Source organism: Myxine glutinosa, chromosome 7 (genome assembly GCF_964187855.1).
Source record: "Myxine glutinosa chromosome 7, kmMyxGlut1.1, whole genome shotgun sequence".
Lineage (NCBI taxonomy): Eukaryota > Metazoa > Chordata > Myxini > Myxiniformes > Myxinidae > Myxine > Myxine glutinosa.
The window spans coordinates 109300437-109317538 of NC_136267.1; the positions used below are offsets into that span (position 1 = coordinate 109300437).

The 17102-nt window shown below is 43.7% G+C and overlaps 1 protein-coding gene across 2 annotated transcripts in view; it reads left to right on the forward strand.

Moving 5' to 3' along the window:
- The first annotated feature begins 4807 nt into the window (after positions 1-4807).
- The window catches only part of LOC137431589 (1-phosphatidylinositol 4,5-bisphosphate phosphodiesterase delta-4), a 116630-nt gene continuing 104335 nt past the window's right edge, over positions 4808-17102 (forward strand). The window contains exon 1 of one of the 2 annotated variants that reach the window (XM_068123069.2): positions 4808-5191. In XM_068123069.2, coding sequence (XP_067979170.2) covers positions 5116-5191 — 76 coding nt within the window. In that variant the 5' untranslated portion in view covers positions 4808-5115. The remainder of the gene's footprint in view (positions 5192-17102) is intronic. The other variant, XM_078782098.1, reaches the window with a different exon arrangement.

A 17102-nucleotide genomic window follows, 5' to 3' on the forward strand; every position in this document is an offset into this window, starting at 1 on the left:
GCCACGGGCACCCACCGACGCACGTCGCCCCGGAGCTTCGCACGGCGGAGTACGTCTTCGTCCGCCACGATGCCCATCGGACACCACTGCGGCCCCCGTACGACGGGCCTTTCCGCGTGCTGGAGACCGGGGCGAAGCACTTCACCCTGGACATCGGCGGTACTCCTGACCGCGTTTCGGTAGACCGCCTCAAGCCGGCCCACCTCGATGTGGACCATCCACCGCCAGTGGCCCGACCCCCACATCGGGGCCGCCCTCCTGCGGGCGGACCCCCGGCACCGCCCAGCCCCGCCGCCACGGCGCCCCCCGGTCCTGCACCCATCCCAGGGGCAGCCAGGGGCATCCCACCTGGTATCCCTGCACCCCGGACGCCGCCGATCGCCAGGGGGCGCTTCGGCCGGGTCATTCGTCTGCCCCGCAAACTGGCCCTCCAGGTGCGCGGGAATTCTGGGGGGGCGCGTGTGGCGGACACAAAAGCCCACTGGCGTGGTGACATCATTCCACGCACCAAGTGGGCGGTGGCCACGCCCGAGGGGTAGGCGTGGCCTCATGATATACACCGGGCGACCAGCCCGGAGGAGTTCAGTGTTACAGTGTAGTCTTACAATAAAGACGTTTATATGTTACCGCTTGTCCGCTTCCTCCTTGCTCACAAGCAGCGCGCGTAACGCCGCGCTTTATTATCATGAATGATTCCACTGTGGGAGATACCCTGAGTCAACGTGGCGCAGACTTTGCTCCAGGTCACACACTTCGAGGTTGCTGCAAAGAGTTTGTGCGGCAGCTTTTATGGGGGCACTGCAGGTAATGAGGTGACCAAAGTCGGGTTTACCATGTTTACCTGTAATCAGGATAGTTACCATCCTCCAAATACACTTTGATCACACTGAATATAGTAACTATAGTCTACTCGTTGTGAAGGACACCATGAGATCTTTGACGTCCACCAACGCCCGATCCTCACCTGATGGACATGGATGGAATGCTCGTGGGAAAAGTAAACAAATTATATTCACTGGTATGATGGGTTGTTATTTACAAAGGAAATCCTTCTATTAGCCAACTACGCATGTAACACAACATGGATGACTAGTACCCGAGTACGGTGTAGTTACCGACAGAACCTGTCCCATTCCAACATATGCGGATGTGCCAATAAGAGCCTAAATAGGAGTACCCTTGCCTGTTGTGGCATGCAAGGCACATGGGGATGACAATGATGATCAAGAGGGTGAGCAGCTCAACATTTAAGCAAAAACAGTAGATCATATAAGTAACCATACGATCACCATAGGCCCAGGATTCCAAATTTAATTGGGGTATACCAATTATACCATACACGTACCCACAGGGGGTATGTGGGGCTTGTCCAATGCGGTCAGTAAAAAATGGGGAAATGCTGTTATTGTTCGACTCTATAATAACAATATGGAAATATCGTTTAACTACGAATCGTATAACAGATATTTTGCCTTATAATGATATATATTTGCACCCATGTCCGAATTGATATATCCTACGTCACCTTGTTCTTTCATGAGCCTCAATCTCGTAGAGAAAAAAGCCTGTTTCAACCACTGATGTGGTCTTCAACAAGGTGATGATGAAAATCATTGTTACTTGAGAGTAAGAGTTTAAGACAGGGCTGTATCTTTTCTGCCGATGCAAGAGAAATGGTAACCCGTTAGCACAGAGTATGTCGTACCAACTGGATACCACTCTGGAGCATTTTGTACTCTATGCAAGCCGCTAGAGCTTGTACCTAATGGAGGCCACCATCTCGAGAATGTAGTACCTAATGGAGGCCACCATCTAGAGCATTTCGCGCCTGATGGAGGCCACCATCTTGAGCATGTCGTACCTAATGGAGGCCACCATCTAGAGCATGTCGTGCCTGATGGAGGCCACCATCTTGAGCATGTAGTACCTAATGGAGGCCACCATCTAGAGCATGTAGTACCTAATGGAGGCCACCATCTAGAGCATGTCGTGCCTAATGGAGGCCACCATCTAGAGCATGTTGTGCCTAATGGAGGCCACCATATAGAGCATATCGTATCTAATGGAGGCCACCATCGAGACTCTAGAGCATGTCGTACCTAATGGAGGCCACCATCTAGACAAGAGCATGTCATACCTAATGAAGGCCACTCCAGAGCATGTCGTACCTAATGAAGGCCACCATCTAGAGCATGTCGTGCCTAATGGAGGCCGCCATCTAGAGCATGTAGTACCTAATGGAGACCACCAGCTAAAGCATGTAGTACCTAATGGAGGCCACCATCTAGAGAATGTAGTACCTAATGGAGGCCACTCCAGGGCATGTCGAACCTAATGAAGGCCACCATCTGCACTCTAGAGCATGTCGTACCTAATGGAGGCCACCATCAAGACTCCGAAAGCATGTCGTACCTAATGGAGGCCACCATCTAGACTCCGAGAGCATGTCATACCTAATGAAGGCCACTCCAGACCATGTCGTACCTAATGAAGGCCATCATCTAGAGCATGTCGTACCCAATGAAGGCCACCATATAGAGCAATGTCGTACCTAATGGGAGCCATCATCGAGAGCATGTTGTACCTAATGGAGGCCACCATCTAGAGCATGTCATACCTAATGGAGGTCACCATCTAGAGCATGTCATACCTCATGGAGGCCACCATCTAGAGCATGTCGTACCTAATGGAGGCCATCATCTAGAGCATATCATACCTAATGGAGGCCACCATCTAGAGCATGTCGTACCTAATGAAGGTCACTCTAGAGTCTAGAGCATGCGCGTACCTAATGGAGGCCACCATCTAGAGCATGTCGTACCTAATGAAGGTCACTCTAGACTCGAGAGCATGTCGTACCTAATGGAGGCCACCATCTAGACAAGAGCATGTCGTACCTAATGAAGGCCACTCCAGAGCATGTCGTACCTAATGAAGGCCACCATCGAGAGCATGTCATGCCTAATGGTGGCCACCATCTAGGGCATGTCGTGCCTAATGGAGGCCGCCATCTAGAGCATGTAGTACCTAATGGAGGCCACCAGCTAGAGCATGTAGTACCTAATGGAGGCCACCATCTAGAGAATGTAGTACCTAATGGAGGCCACTCCAGGGCATGGCGTACCTAATGAAGGCCACCATCTGGACTCTAGAGCATGTCATACCTAATGGAGGCCACCTTCTAGACTCTAGAGCGTGTCGTACCTAAGGGAGGCCACCATCTAGACTCCGAGAGCATCTCGTACCTAATGGAGGCCACCATCTAGACTCCGAGAGCATGTCATACCTAATGAAGGCCACTCCAGACCATGTCGTACCTAATGAAGGCCATAATCTAGAGCATGTCGTACCCAATGAAGGCCTCCATATAGAGCAATGTCGTACCTAATGGGAGCCACCATCTAGAGCATGTCGTACCTAATGGAGGCCACCATCTAGAGCATGTCATACCTAATGGAGGCCATCATCTAGAGCATATAGTACCTAATGGAGGCCATCATCTAGAGCATAGAGTACCTAATGGGGGCCACCATCTAGAGCATGTCGTACCTAATGAAGGTCACTCTAGAGCATGCGCGTACCTAATGGAGGCCACCATCTAGAGCATGTCGTACCTAATGAAGGTCACTCTAGAGCATCTCGTACCTAATGGAGGCCACCATCTAGAGAATGTAGTACCTAATGGAGGCCACTCCAGAGCATGTCGTACCTAATGAAGGCCACCATCTAGACTCCAGAGCATGTCGTACCTAATGGAGGCCACCACCTAGACTCCTAGAGCATGTCATAACTAATGAAGGTCTCTCTAGAGCATGTCGTACCTAATGGAGGCCACCATCTAGAGCATGTCATATCTAATGGAGGCCACCGTCTAGAGCATGTCGTACCTAATGGAGGCCATCACCTAGAGCATGTCATACCTAATGGAGGCCACCAGCTAGAGCATGTCGTACCTAATGGAGGCCACCATGTGGAGCATGTCGTACCTAATGGAGGCCACCATGTGGATCATGTCGTACCTAATGGAGGCCACTCTAGAGCATGCCGTACCTAATGGAGGCCACCACCTAGAACATGCCGTACCTAATGATGGCCACTCCATGGCTGAAATACTATATTTTGTTTGGTTGACAATTCTCTTCTTGTTTGTTTTTTCTGCCTTTTGCTCTGACAGGGTGGTGCAGAGATAGTGCATTTACCTTTGAGCTGTTCATTTCCCCCACCTGACTATACATTGTTGGATTGGTATATCATGTAAGCAGGGCATCGTATCACAAAAGGTAAGACTACATGGCCCCATTAAGCGTATTTCCCATTCTGTAAGCATTAGATGATGGACATTATGGAAGCATGGAATGAGTAAGTTGTTGTCGGCACCCTGAATGCCCTGACTACTGCAGTGAAGGCAAAGGCAAACCACCCAGTGTTAACGTTGGTACGTTGCTGCTTTGTCAACATGGGACCTGCCTTCAGGTGGAGCATCACATAGACCTGCAATGGCCGTCTCATACACTTAATGTGTGCACCAGTTGAATCACACCTCGCACATTGCAGCTTGAACATTACACTAAAGTTATGGGAGTCACAACTGGGTGCTATGGATCCTTTTTTTGTCTATTGATTGATTGTGTCTGCAAGGTGAGTCAAAATGGTGTCAAGTTTGATCAAGGGTTGTAAAAAAAAAAAAAACCCCCATCTGAACGAGCGTGACGTGTTCATTTAGAAACTGTTCATGTTAAGTTTGTATAGTGTTAATGATTATTGTTGTTATTGCTTGTTTAGCGGATGTCTATGGAATCTCTACTCCACCTCTTGCTCACAGAACCTCCGCTTTGCATCTATAATTTAGACTAATGGACAAACTGCATTATTTATTTATTGAGCAATACTTTCACCCCGGAGCCTTTCTCTCCTAGGAGGGGCGCTGGGAGTCGAGATGCGGGGAGAGGCATCGATGTTGGGGCGTCGCGGAGGAGCTGGCATTCCTTGGCATCTCTCCCAGGGCTCCGCATCGCCGGCCGAGCGGGATAACCGCGTCTCGCTGCGGCATGGAAGAACGCGCGCCCTGAAGAACAAAGACGACCGTCCGAAGGCCGCGGAGCAAGAACGAGCGCGATGTCCTCCAGTTTATCGACAAGAGCGTCTCCCAGCGGTGGTGCTCGGACTAAAGAAGCGGCCGCCAGCAGAGCAAGTAAGCCATCGGCTCACCACCCTACGGGTTCCCCTACTTCTATGCCTCCTCCTCTTCCTCTTCTTGTTTTAATAATGCAACAAATCTTGATGTCACACCTTTTTCAAGCTCCCCTGAAATATTTTAGGTACTGGATGATGAATATGCAGTATATATACGAATTTGAAATAATTTTGATACTGCCAAAATCATGGACGTTCCATCATGCCGGAGAGTTCATTTTGGATCAATCAACCATTACAGTAACTGACTGCGGACGGGATGGGAAGGATTGTTGGGGTTTATGTTATAAAGAGAAAAATGGCAGAGATGACGGCATAATATTAATATACAAATAAGAACAATAATAATATAACAATAAAATACTGTATTAACAACAACAACAATACTACTGCTATTTCCTGGGAGGCTCCAATTATTCCTATCTTCTTGTGGGGTTTGCCAAGGGGGAAGTTTTTGGAGCAAGTCTCTTCACAAGCTGGTTGGCCAGATCTGACATTCGACTGGAAATGATTTGAACAAGGAATTTGCAATTTGTTCAGGATGCTGGCAATAACTCACTTTCCGTGAAACGCACTGGGATATTTTATGTCCGCCAACTAATGCTAGTAGAGCGGCTGAATGGCCTGAGGTTGGCACACTTCACTTTCGTAGACAACGCCATTCCCACAAAGCACCAATCCAACAGTTTGTAGTCTGCTCAGGAATATTGAACCAAGATCAAACTGGGTCGGTTCCTGAATGACTGTTCTATAACCCTGTTTCAGCATAGTTGCTTCGGCAAGCTAATATCAAACAGGTGAAAAGTAATTATGCTCCTTCTGCACAATTTTCAGACAACATAATAATAATATTGTCCTGTCACCAGCGATTAAGAGCGCCTGATGAAGGATAGCCGAACCAGCTTTATTACTCCTGAGGCGAGCAGCCGAATATATGGCGGTTATTTTCGCGCGCGAGATGGAGGCTGCGAGACGTTTCCCTGAACGGAATGAAAAGCAACACGGGTTTATTCCCGAACCCACAAAACATGCAAACGCCACAATTAATTGATAAATCAAACTATTTAATAACAAAATAAAGCAAGACAAAATAAATGTTGAAGTAACTAATTAAAATTCTGACTTTAAGGATCCTCACACGCAGTCACGAATACAAACACACAGGGGAAAGTAAAATGAAAATAAAATAAAATGTTTCCTTTAGTGCCAGCACTTGGCTCATCCAAACGAGTTTGTTTGATGAGGTCGGCAGTGGTGGCCAAGTCCAACGTGCCTGAGCACCCAGTTGGCACCGGCTGACGATGAGAGCGCACAGAGCCGTGAAGCGAGCAATGAAGATGGCTCTTTTGCTCTCCACTCTGTCCGAAGCGCCAAGAGCCCCACAACCTGCCACCTTTATTGCCATTTGAGTGCCACAAAAGCGCGCCCAACTCTGTCCAGCTCTCGATTGGAAACAGCCAAAATGGCGCAGCTTCTTGTCTGAAAAACCACAAGAGAGCGACTCTTCCTTCTTCCTCTTTCTCTCTCGAAGCTTCTTGATGACGTCACGCCGACCAATGGCGAAGCTCTTTCCAAATCACCTCATGTTCGGCCCAAATCTACTGGGCCAATCATGACCTTCAGAGGCGTAGCCTCACGGCTTTTCTTGACCGCCCATTTCTCCGTCTCTCGTGGGTGGGTTTTCGCCTATTAGGTCCTTTGGGCGGGGCTTAGTCCGGTAACCTGTTTGCTTGCATTTGGCGGTTGTTGTTGTTGTTGTTGTTGTTGTTTGAAGGAGGTTTGCATGGCTGACCTTGTCATCAAAAACGTGAGGGGAAAATTACAGAGGGAAAATCATGTACTGGGGAAAATTAGCCTTAATCCCTATAGCTAATTAGCACTTTATGGCAACATAATTCAGCCAATCATAGCCTTGATCTAATCAGGTTGAGATAATGTCATGAGGAATAGATGTCTTCAATATGAAAGAAGAATGTTCAACGGTTTTTTGAATATTGCGTACACAATTGTACAAGGACAGATGATTGGTACGTCCTGCAGTTTAGCAGTATTTTGGCTCTGAATTTGGCAAATTGTATGGAATCTCATTACAATCGTGCACATGCTCGTTCCGATCATCGGAACCTCGTTCCGATCATCGGATTCTCATTCCGATCATTTTTTTTTAGTCTGTCTGCCTGTCTGGCAATGAAACAAAATGGAAAATCATTCCAAACAGCAAACTTAGTTTTTTAAGATGTCATAAAGAACCCAAACCACAGGCCCAAATATCGAATTTATCGTGTTAAATAAGGAGGTGTAAAAGATGGTGAATCATCGGTGGTACAGCCTTTAAAACTTTCATTTTATTTCAATTGAATTGTATGCGGTAGAACACAAATCACCTTCTTGTCACTTCCAAAAACCTGGACAAAATATTACACCATTTTATGCCCTCTCGACCAATCAAATTTGCCGCTCACGCTCTCAGCATTGGGGAATATTGAGTTTCAGACAAAATTGTGACCAAAGCTCGGCAAAGCTAGAGTTGGAAAGACCCTTCCCATGTCCTTTTTTTCAAGACTGCACTGGGTGAGCTGAACTCTCTTGGTGTGCCAAGTATTGCCCAGATTCGTTCAAATCTAAAGGCTTCGCAAGCCAAAACCCTGAAATGAGTGGCCAATTTTGACTTTTGATCCCTCTGAAGAAACTGGTTAATATCTGACTGCTTTCCTCTGGAGTGTTAGCCAAGTATATTTATGCCAGGGATTAATTATAAATGTTTGGCAGGCCAGAAACCTTAATTTCCCATTTTGACCTTTGATCCCTTGTGGAATCTAAAGAAAGAACACCAAACAATGTCTGTCTAATTTGATTTGTCGGGGGCTATCATGGTAACGCATACTTTTGCTAATTATTGCCTGGATTGTACAGAGTACGGCAAACCAAAAAAAACATACTGGAACTGATGTGGACCTTTGACCCCTGTATAAACTTGAAAACGATTCTAATCCGAAATGTTTCTCTGCATCCATTCAGTGGCTGTTTGAAAGAGCCTTTGTGCCAACATTCACCATAAAGACTCAAATACAAGGAAATGGCAAGGCAAAATGTGTGATTGTTAAATGTTTACTTCTGACCTCTTAAAGTCTGAACTGAGCTCAGATGGAAAAAGTTTCAAACGTGTTTCTACGTTTTGGAACCAGATACCTCCATGCCAAATTTGAACTGGATTAATTAGAAATGAAGGAATTGGTGTACTATTGTAATTGTAGGAAAGAAATAGAAAGAAAGACAAAAAAATAGGAATGTAATATATATATATCCCCTCTCTGTAGGAGTAGTGGAGACATAATAATAATTATAACTAGAGAGAAGTCAATGTGACACGCCATTGCAAATCCACACATTTCCCACCAAAAGCAGAGTTTGCAAAATGTTCCACCAGGAATGACCCAATATCAAATTTTGAGTTGCATTTTTCCCATTTTGACCCCTGTGACTCAAAGTCCCCACCCCTGGGGCATGAACCCGGGGGTCAAATCCCCCAAAAAGCGTTACATATTTCATGTTTCCTCCAATGGTAATTGCACATACAAAGTTGCATTTAAAAATGTGCCCGTGATTGCATTTTTAGGTATTTGACTTTATGACCCCGCAACAGGGGGGGAGGTCCAAAAATGATACTTCTCTGGAACCTTCTTGCCATGTGGTGAGCATAACCACCAAGTTTGGTGAATTTCTGCACAACCGTTTAGGAGGAGATAGCGTGATGGACAGACACGAGCCAATGACAATACCCAATGTACTCAACAAGTAATACAAAATAAGTTATAATAATGTACTCAATAAGTGATAATAAGTTATAATCATGTACTCGACAAGTAATAAGTTATAATCGTGTACTTAACAAGTAATAATTTATAATCGTGTACTCCAAAATATGGGCAGTACCCCTAGGAGCTCACCTGGTAGAATAAAGCAGTATACTACACTGACTAAAGGTATTTTAAACCAATTTCAATGGTTGCTGGAAGACAGGGCAATATGTAGAATCATACAAACATAATCATAAGACTTTAAACAAACAAAGAAAACTAGAACGGCACTCGGTAAAGTATATACCTCCGCCAGGAAAGACAGACAAATGAGATTTTGGTGAAGATCCGGATTCGGATCCGGCTAGTAGAATTTTGTAAGTGATTCTTCACCATTGGGAGATCGGACCAAAAACGATATATAGCAGGATATCTCAAAAAGTTATGGACGGATTTGGACGAAACTTGGTGGAGATGTTGTGTGTGGGACAAGGACTAATCGATTAGATGTTGGTGAAGATCTGAATGTGGATTCGGATACGAGGATTTTTTTTATTTTTTATTTTTTATTTTTTGTATACAGAGTCGAGGCTCGTGAAAGAGCTAACATTTATCAAACAAACAAATCAAACAAACAAGCAAACAAAGTATATAAAAAGGGGAGCGGTCGACAAGATGGGGAGAGAAGGGGAGGAAGCACACAAACACAACATTTGAGAGCAGGGACATCGGGAGATGTTTTTGGAGGGAGAGGGCCTGGGGGGAGGCAGGATAGGTATAAAACGCAAGGACACCAAGGACTTCCAGGAAAGAAGTCAAGAGTCACCTCAAAAAAGTGGATTTGGGGTGAAATTAGTGGGGGTAGAAAAGATCAAGGTTTTGGATTGGGGAAGATATGAGATGGTGGTGAACAGCCATTTTAAAGACCTGGAGGGAGGAGTGGGATTGAAGAGAGTGAGGGAGTTTGTTCCAGAGGCGGGAGAAAAGAGGAATGAAGGAGTGAAGGTGAGCAGAGAGTCTTGATTTTGGCAGTTTAACCATAAGAGGGTTGCAGGCAGATCTTGTGTGACCTGCAGGAATATTTGGGGGACAGAGCCCAGAGAGAGCTGGGGGAGCAAGGCCGGAGAGGAGTCGGTAGAAGACGGAAAGACCACCAACCTGCCTGCGGTGATTAAGTGAAAGGCCCTCGGAGATAGCGTCATCGCGGGAGATTCCAATGATTCTGAACGCTTTGGTTTCAACAGCGTGAAGACGAGCTAGGTGTGAGGCAGGAGCACCAGCCCAGAGGGGAGAGCAGTACTCCATTGAGCTGCGGATGAAAGCCTTGTATGTGGTGAGGAGCTCAGGTGTGCCAAGGAAGGACTTCACACGACGGAGGATGCCCAGTCGGTGACTGGCTTTGGAGGCCAGCTTGGAAATGTGGTTTTCCCAGGAAAGATCATGGCAGATAGTGAGACCCAAAAGCTTGAGTGACAGAACTTCTTGGAGAGGATTATTCAGAAAGTAGATGGGAGGGTTGTCCAGTCGGTCTTTTCGGAGAGACATCGTAAGAGTGTGAGATTTGTCAGGATTGAAAGACATGTTCCACTTGTTTGCCCAGTCTGTGATTTTGTCCAGGTCTGCAGAGAGTGAGGAGGCTGCAGACTGCCGATCTGAGGGATGAGGAATGGGGCGGCAGAGAGTGGAGTCATCAGCAAAGAGATAGAGAGGATTTTCAAGAGAGTCAGAGAGATCATTGATGAAGACCAGAAAAAGCACAGGGCCCAGAACACTGCCTTGGGGAACTCCAGCCTGAACAGGAAGAGGAGATGAGAGAAACCCATTCAGGGCCACACGTTGACTACGACTAGAGAGGAAGTCCGCCAGCCATGCGTGGAGATTTCCATGGATACCAAAGGAGGAGAGTTTGGTGAGCAGAGCGGGATGCCAGACCGTATCGAAGGCACGTGATATGTCGAGGGAGACAGCTCTAATTTCCTGTTTGGCATTGAGGACCTCCTTCCATTGTTGAGACAGCAGAAGCAGCATGTCCAGAGTGGAGTGACTTGGTCTGAAACCAAATTGATGATCAGAGATCAAACCATTGGAGAAGAGGCAAGATTTCATATCCGAAGCAATGAGGGATTCCATGACTTTGCTGATAATTGGGAGAAGGCTGATTGGTCTGTAGTTGCTAGGATCTGTTTTTGCACCTTTTTTGTGCAAAGCGGTGATGTTGGCTGATTTCCAAGCAGATGGCAGTTGACCTTGAGCAAAAGAGAGGGTGAAGAGAACAGAGAGAGGGAGTGAAAGAGCGGAAGAACAGGATTTTAGGACCCGTGGGCTGATGCCGTCAGGTCCAGTTGCAGAATCAGAGTCGAGGGTTGACAGAAACTTTTCCACCTTGTCAGGAGGAAAGGACACGGAGTCCAGGAGCAGCTGGGTACGACTGGGTATGGTGGGTACAGAGAGGGATGGGTTTGGGACACAAGATTTAGAGGCAAACACAGAGTTGAGGCATTCAGCTTTTTCACGTGTGGAGTCAGCTGTGTAGCCGTTTGAGGTAAGGGAGGGGATGGAGGGGGAACAAACACCAGAAACAGATTTGACCAGACGCCACCAGGATTTGGAAGAGGGAGACAGATAAGAGAGTTCGGTCTTGAGAACGGAGAGATATTGTTTCCTGGCTCTCCTGAGGGTGGACACACACTTGCTTCGGGCTTTATGAAAGGAAATGAGATTTCCTTCCGTTGGATTTGCTTTCCAGGAGACAAAGGCAAGTTGTTTCTGGGAAACAGCCTCACCACAAGATTCCGTGTACCATGGATGGGAGGAAGGGTATGACAACTGAAGACGAGATGGGATAAATCTGTGCATGAGAGAGAGCAATTTACTTTGGAAGAATTCCCAGGATAAGTTGATGTCAGAGGTGGTAGCGATGGGAGACCAGTCCAGATGATTTATGGCTGCTTGAAGACCGTGCCAGTTGGCCTGAGTGAAATGCCAGAAGTGATTTTAAGTGATTCTTCAGCATTGATGGATTGAGGGGAAAAATACCTATTCTGGGGGGGTCAAACTTGGATCCACTTTTACCCCCGGTAAACCCCCTTAGATCTTGAATTTTTTAAAAAAAATTATTGCATGAACAAACTTTAGTCACAACATAACAAATATCATTTGTGCCAAGTTTGGTCACAATCCCATCAGCAGTTTCAGAGAAGAATTTTGCAAGTATTTACGGACTAATGGACTGACGGACGACGCGCCATCGCATACTCTCCCCGGAACTTTGTCCCAGGTGAGCTAACCAGTAAGAATCATAATATGTACTCGAAAAGTAATGTGGAAAAGTAATCTTAAAATAATAACTTCCTAAAACTATTCCGGTTAGAAGGTGTGATTGAACATATCTCAATCGAGAAGGTACAATCTATTTATTACATAGGCATATCCAAGTCCACCTCCACTCCTGATATGCTCCATGCATGCATATTCCCATATTCCCTGAATGTGGGATGTCCTGATTAATGTTATCGTCTGGACCAAGCCTGCTGGTCAGTTGCCAAGTTTGCTGGACTGGAAAAAGGTTATTGGCACTTTCAAAACAACTGGGCTATTTCAGCCATACAGGTTGTGAGAGAATAGGTAACAAAGCTTGTGAGGATATCCATGAGCCTGCGGACATGTGGAAAATCGAGTTATGGCAATAGGCAAGGTGATTGCATCACACAGCCAGTAAATGCTCACCTGTGCACAGCATTGCCTGACCTTTCCTCCTTTTACTCGTTCCTCTCTTCTCTCCTGGTGGCTCCACATTTCCTCACCATTCTCTCTCTCTCTCTCTCTGTCTGTCTGTCGCTTTCTCGCTCTCTCCCTCTCTCTGTCTGTCTGTCGCTCTCTCGCTCTCTCTCTCTCACCCTCTCTAACCCTATAGTGTGTATATAATATATAAATAGATAACTTGAATTCACTTTGTAACGGGGTTGAATTATACAATAAATAGTATATATAATAGTATATATTTTATAACGCCATACAAGTTTTGTGTCAAATAGCAATGTTATAAAATTATATTTAAAAAAAAAAAAATAGATTAAAAATTTATAACAAAAAATAATGTAAAAAAATAAATAAATAATTTTTTTTGCCAATGAATGTAAAGATGTTTTGACCTATCTAAGAACTATCCAAGAATAGGGGTGTGACTGAGATGAAATCTTATAGTTTGTATCATTGTTGAGTCCTGACAGGATGTACAGATGTACAAGATGTACAGAACTGAGTACAGAAGTGGCATGGCCTACTTAACTTTGAGCTCGCTAGCCTGGATTTGATTCTTGACCAAACTGTAAACCGTCAAATTGAAACTTCGCAGACAGTGCATTACATCGTAAAGTGTGTCGTCCCTCTCTCGGATGGGCGTTAAGCTGGGTGTCCCACCTGCTAGTATTATCCTGTGGACGTTAAAGATCCCACGGTGTCTTTCATGAAGAGTCGATGAGTTTTTCCCGGCACCCTGAACAAATTACAAATTCTTACCCAAATCAGCTCCAATCAAACATCATGCCTGGCCAGCCAGTTTGTGAAAGACCACTCCCCCAATAAGTTGAGAATAATGGGACCATTACTGAAGTGGTAGTTAATATACCAGTGTTGATTAGGAAGTGTGTTTTAAGGAATGTGTTTGATTGAGATTAAACTAGTGTTAAAATCTGTTGAATGACTATGGATAATAACAGTTGTGTTCATCCTTGCTACAATTCACGGATGGTCTGTTTGTGTGTTTGTTTGTTTTTTGCGCTACTCCTCCTACAGTTCTGGGCCGATTACATCCTGACTTGCTATATAGGATCAGCATTAGCCCAATTATCGTATAGGGGTGTTTATATCTTTGTCGGTTGTCTTGGAGGTAAGGGGTAGAAGGGGTAGAAGAGGAGAGGGGACGCAGATTCTCTATGTAAATGTGTATCGTGTAGCGCTGCCTCCAGGTGGGAGAGGGTACTACAAGTCACATCCTTTACAGTACAGTATTCCTTTCCCCATGTTTTCCAATACAGTGATATGTTTTGAATTATAAGCAGTAGGAATGTTATGGCCTCATGCATGTAACTCGGGTTATTTGTTTTATCTTTCGGAGCGATTGTGAGGGAGCTATCAGTTGCCTATACACCACCCAAATAAAAGTGTCAGAAGAACATGTTACATGTTTGGAACAAGATTACCCATATGGTGGGAACGCTGCTAGTTTGAGTAATTCAATTCTTTTCGTCATCCTTCTGGCTTATTGACCAATCCATGTGAGATATAACGCAGTTAATAATTCACTCCTCCACAATCAAGAATCACATTGTGTAGTGGCGCATTTGCTTTTCTAGAATGTAGAGTACAGTGAACCAAACTTTACGCAAAGCTGAACTTTTCAAATATCGATGTATTGTTGCATCTTCAAAATCATCACAAGTGCAGACCTACATGGTCCTTTGTATCACATGCCATATGGTCATGTCTATTTCTAGGAACCTTGCAATGTGTAGTCATACAAACCTCTCACAAAAAATTAAGCAACAAGACTTTTGAAGCTTTATTGTTTTCATGATGAGCTCAAACATGTTTGTATTCTGATTGAAGACCAGCACATGCATCTGTACACTCATTAACCAAACATTATGTCAGTAGAAGCCAATGTTAAGTTGTTTGTGCTCTGCAAGTTTTGGATGCCCTCAGTGCTCTCTCACCTGTGTCTGTGGGTGGACCATCATTATCACCACAGTTATTCAAGCATCGTCGATGCAACAGGAGACAAGGGGCAACTCGTCTAACATAAAAAGGGTAACTAACGTAAAAGGGGTGAAAGAAAAGCAAAAGACACAAAGGATTTGACATTTCAGGTGTCCGAGCAGCAAGCAAGGGAGATGTTGATGTAATAACCGTTTTATTGCCCCGTGCTCGAAACGACAATGATGCCAGTATGCTGACATAGTCAGCATGTGTCATGGATTACACTTTAGTAACCATCAAGGATTTGCGTCAGGGGTGAAGAAGTTGGGGGGGATGAGGAGGGAGAGGTGAAGAGGTGAAGGGGGTTGTTGGTAAAGGGTGAAGGTGGGTGGTTGTGAAGGGGTAGGGTGGGTGGTTGGGAAAAGGGGAATGTAGATGGTTCTGAAGGGGTAGTAGAAACCAAAGGAAAAAAAGAGTTTTTAATACATGTTTAATTATTTTTGGGGATCAACGAGGAAGAAACGATGAGGAAAACTAAAGTGGTGGGAAGCAAAGGTGTGTAAAAAAAAATGTAGATATGTGTATTAGGAAGTGGTGTTTTACTGGAAAGAAAAATGTTCATTCAGACAATTTAGTACTCTTTTTGGTACAAGTTTTTGGTACAATTTGGCATTTGGTACAAGTCTATATATATATAGACAATTTGGTACTCTGTTAACAAACTTGAAAATAAGCTGTTATTCCCTGAATTTCCTGTAGTCATTCCTCTCTGAAAACATGAACACGATTAATGATAAAATGAGTGATGGCATGTAGAAAATGCAAAAAGTACCTTTAAATGGTAATTTTAAAATACTTTTTGTACAAAGCGGTGTATTTCTATCCTCACCAAAGGAGAAGGTATTGCACTTGGGTCCGTTTGTTTGGCTGTTTGTTTGTCCACACATAATGTGCTACCGTAAGCCGCAAGCACCAGCTAGTGGTAGCCAGTAGTACACGTTATATCTTTTCAATCGAGTACATCCATAAAGTATGTACAATTAGAATTGGAGTAAGTCTATAAAATTTATGCAATTAGAATGTGACTGTCTATAAAGTATGTACAATTCGAATGTGAGTGCCTCTATAAGGTATGTACTATTATAATGTGAGTACATCTACAAAGTAAGTACAATTAGAATGTGAGTACATCTATAAAGTATGTACAATTAGAATATGAGTACCTGTATAAGGTATGTATAATTAGAATACGAGTACCTCTACAAGGTATGTACAATTAGAATAAGAGTACCTCCGTAATGTATGGACAATTAGAATATGAGTAACTCTTTAAGGTATGTACAATTGTAATACTAGTACCTCTATAATGTATGTACAATTAGAGTACGAGTAACTCTTTAAGATATGTACAATTGTAATACGAGTACCTCTATAATGTATGTACAATTAGAATACGAGTAACTCTTTAAGGTATGTACAATTGTAATACGAGTACCTCCATAATGTATGTACAATTAGAGTACGAGTAACTCTTTAAGATATGTACAATTGTAATACTAGTACCTCTATAATGTATGTACAATTAGAGTACGAGTAACTCTTTAAGATATGTACAATTGTAATACTAGTACCTCTATAATGTATGTACAATTAGAATACGAGTAACTCTTTAAGGTATGTACAATTGTAATACGAGTACCTCTATAATGTATGTACAATTAGAATACGAGTAACTCTTTAAGGTATGTACAATTAGAGTACGAGTAACTCTTTAAGGTATGTACAATTGTAATACGAGTACCTCCATAATGTATGGACAATTAGAATATGAGTAACTCTTTAAGGTATGTACAATTAGAATACAAATACCTCTATAATGTATGTACAATTAGAATACGAGTAACTCTTTAAGGTATGTACAATTGTAATACGAGTACCTCTATAATGTATGTACAATTAGAATACGAGTAACTCTTTAAGGTATGTACAATTGTAATACGAGTACCTCTATAATGTATGTACAATTAGAATACGAGTAACTCTTTAAGGTATGTACAATTGTAATACGAGTACCTCTATAATGTATGTACAATTAGAATATGAGTAACTCTTTAAGGTATGTACAATTGTAATACGAGTATCTCTATAATGTATGTACAATTAGAATACGAGTAACTCTTTAAGGTATGTACAATTGTAATACGAGTACCTCCATAATGTATGTACAATTAGAATACGAGTAACTCTTTAAGGTATGTACAATTGTAATACGAGTACCTCTATAATGTATGTGCAATTAGAATACGAGTAACTCTTTAAGGTATGTACAATTAGAATACAAGTACCTCTATAATGTATGGACAATTAGAATACGAGTAACTCTTTAAGGTATGTACAATTAGAATACAAGTACCT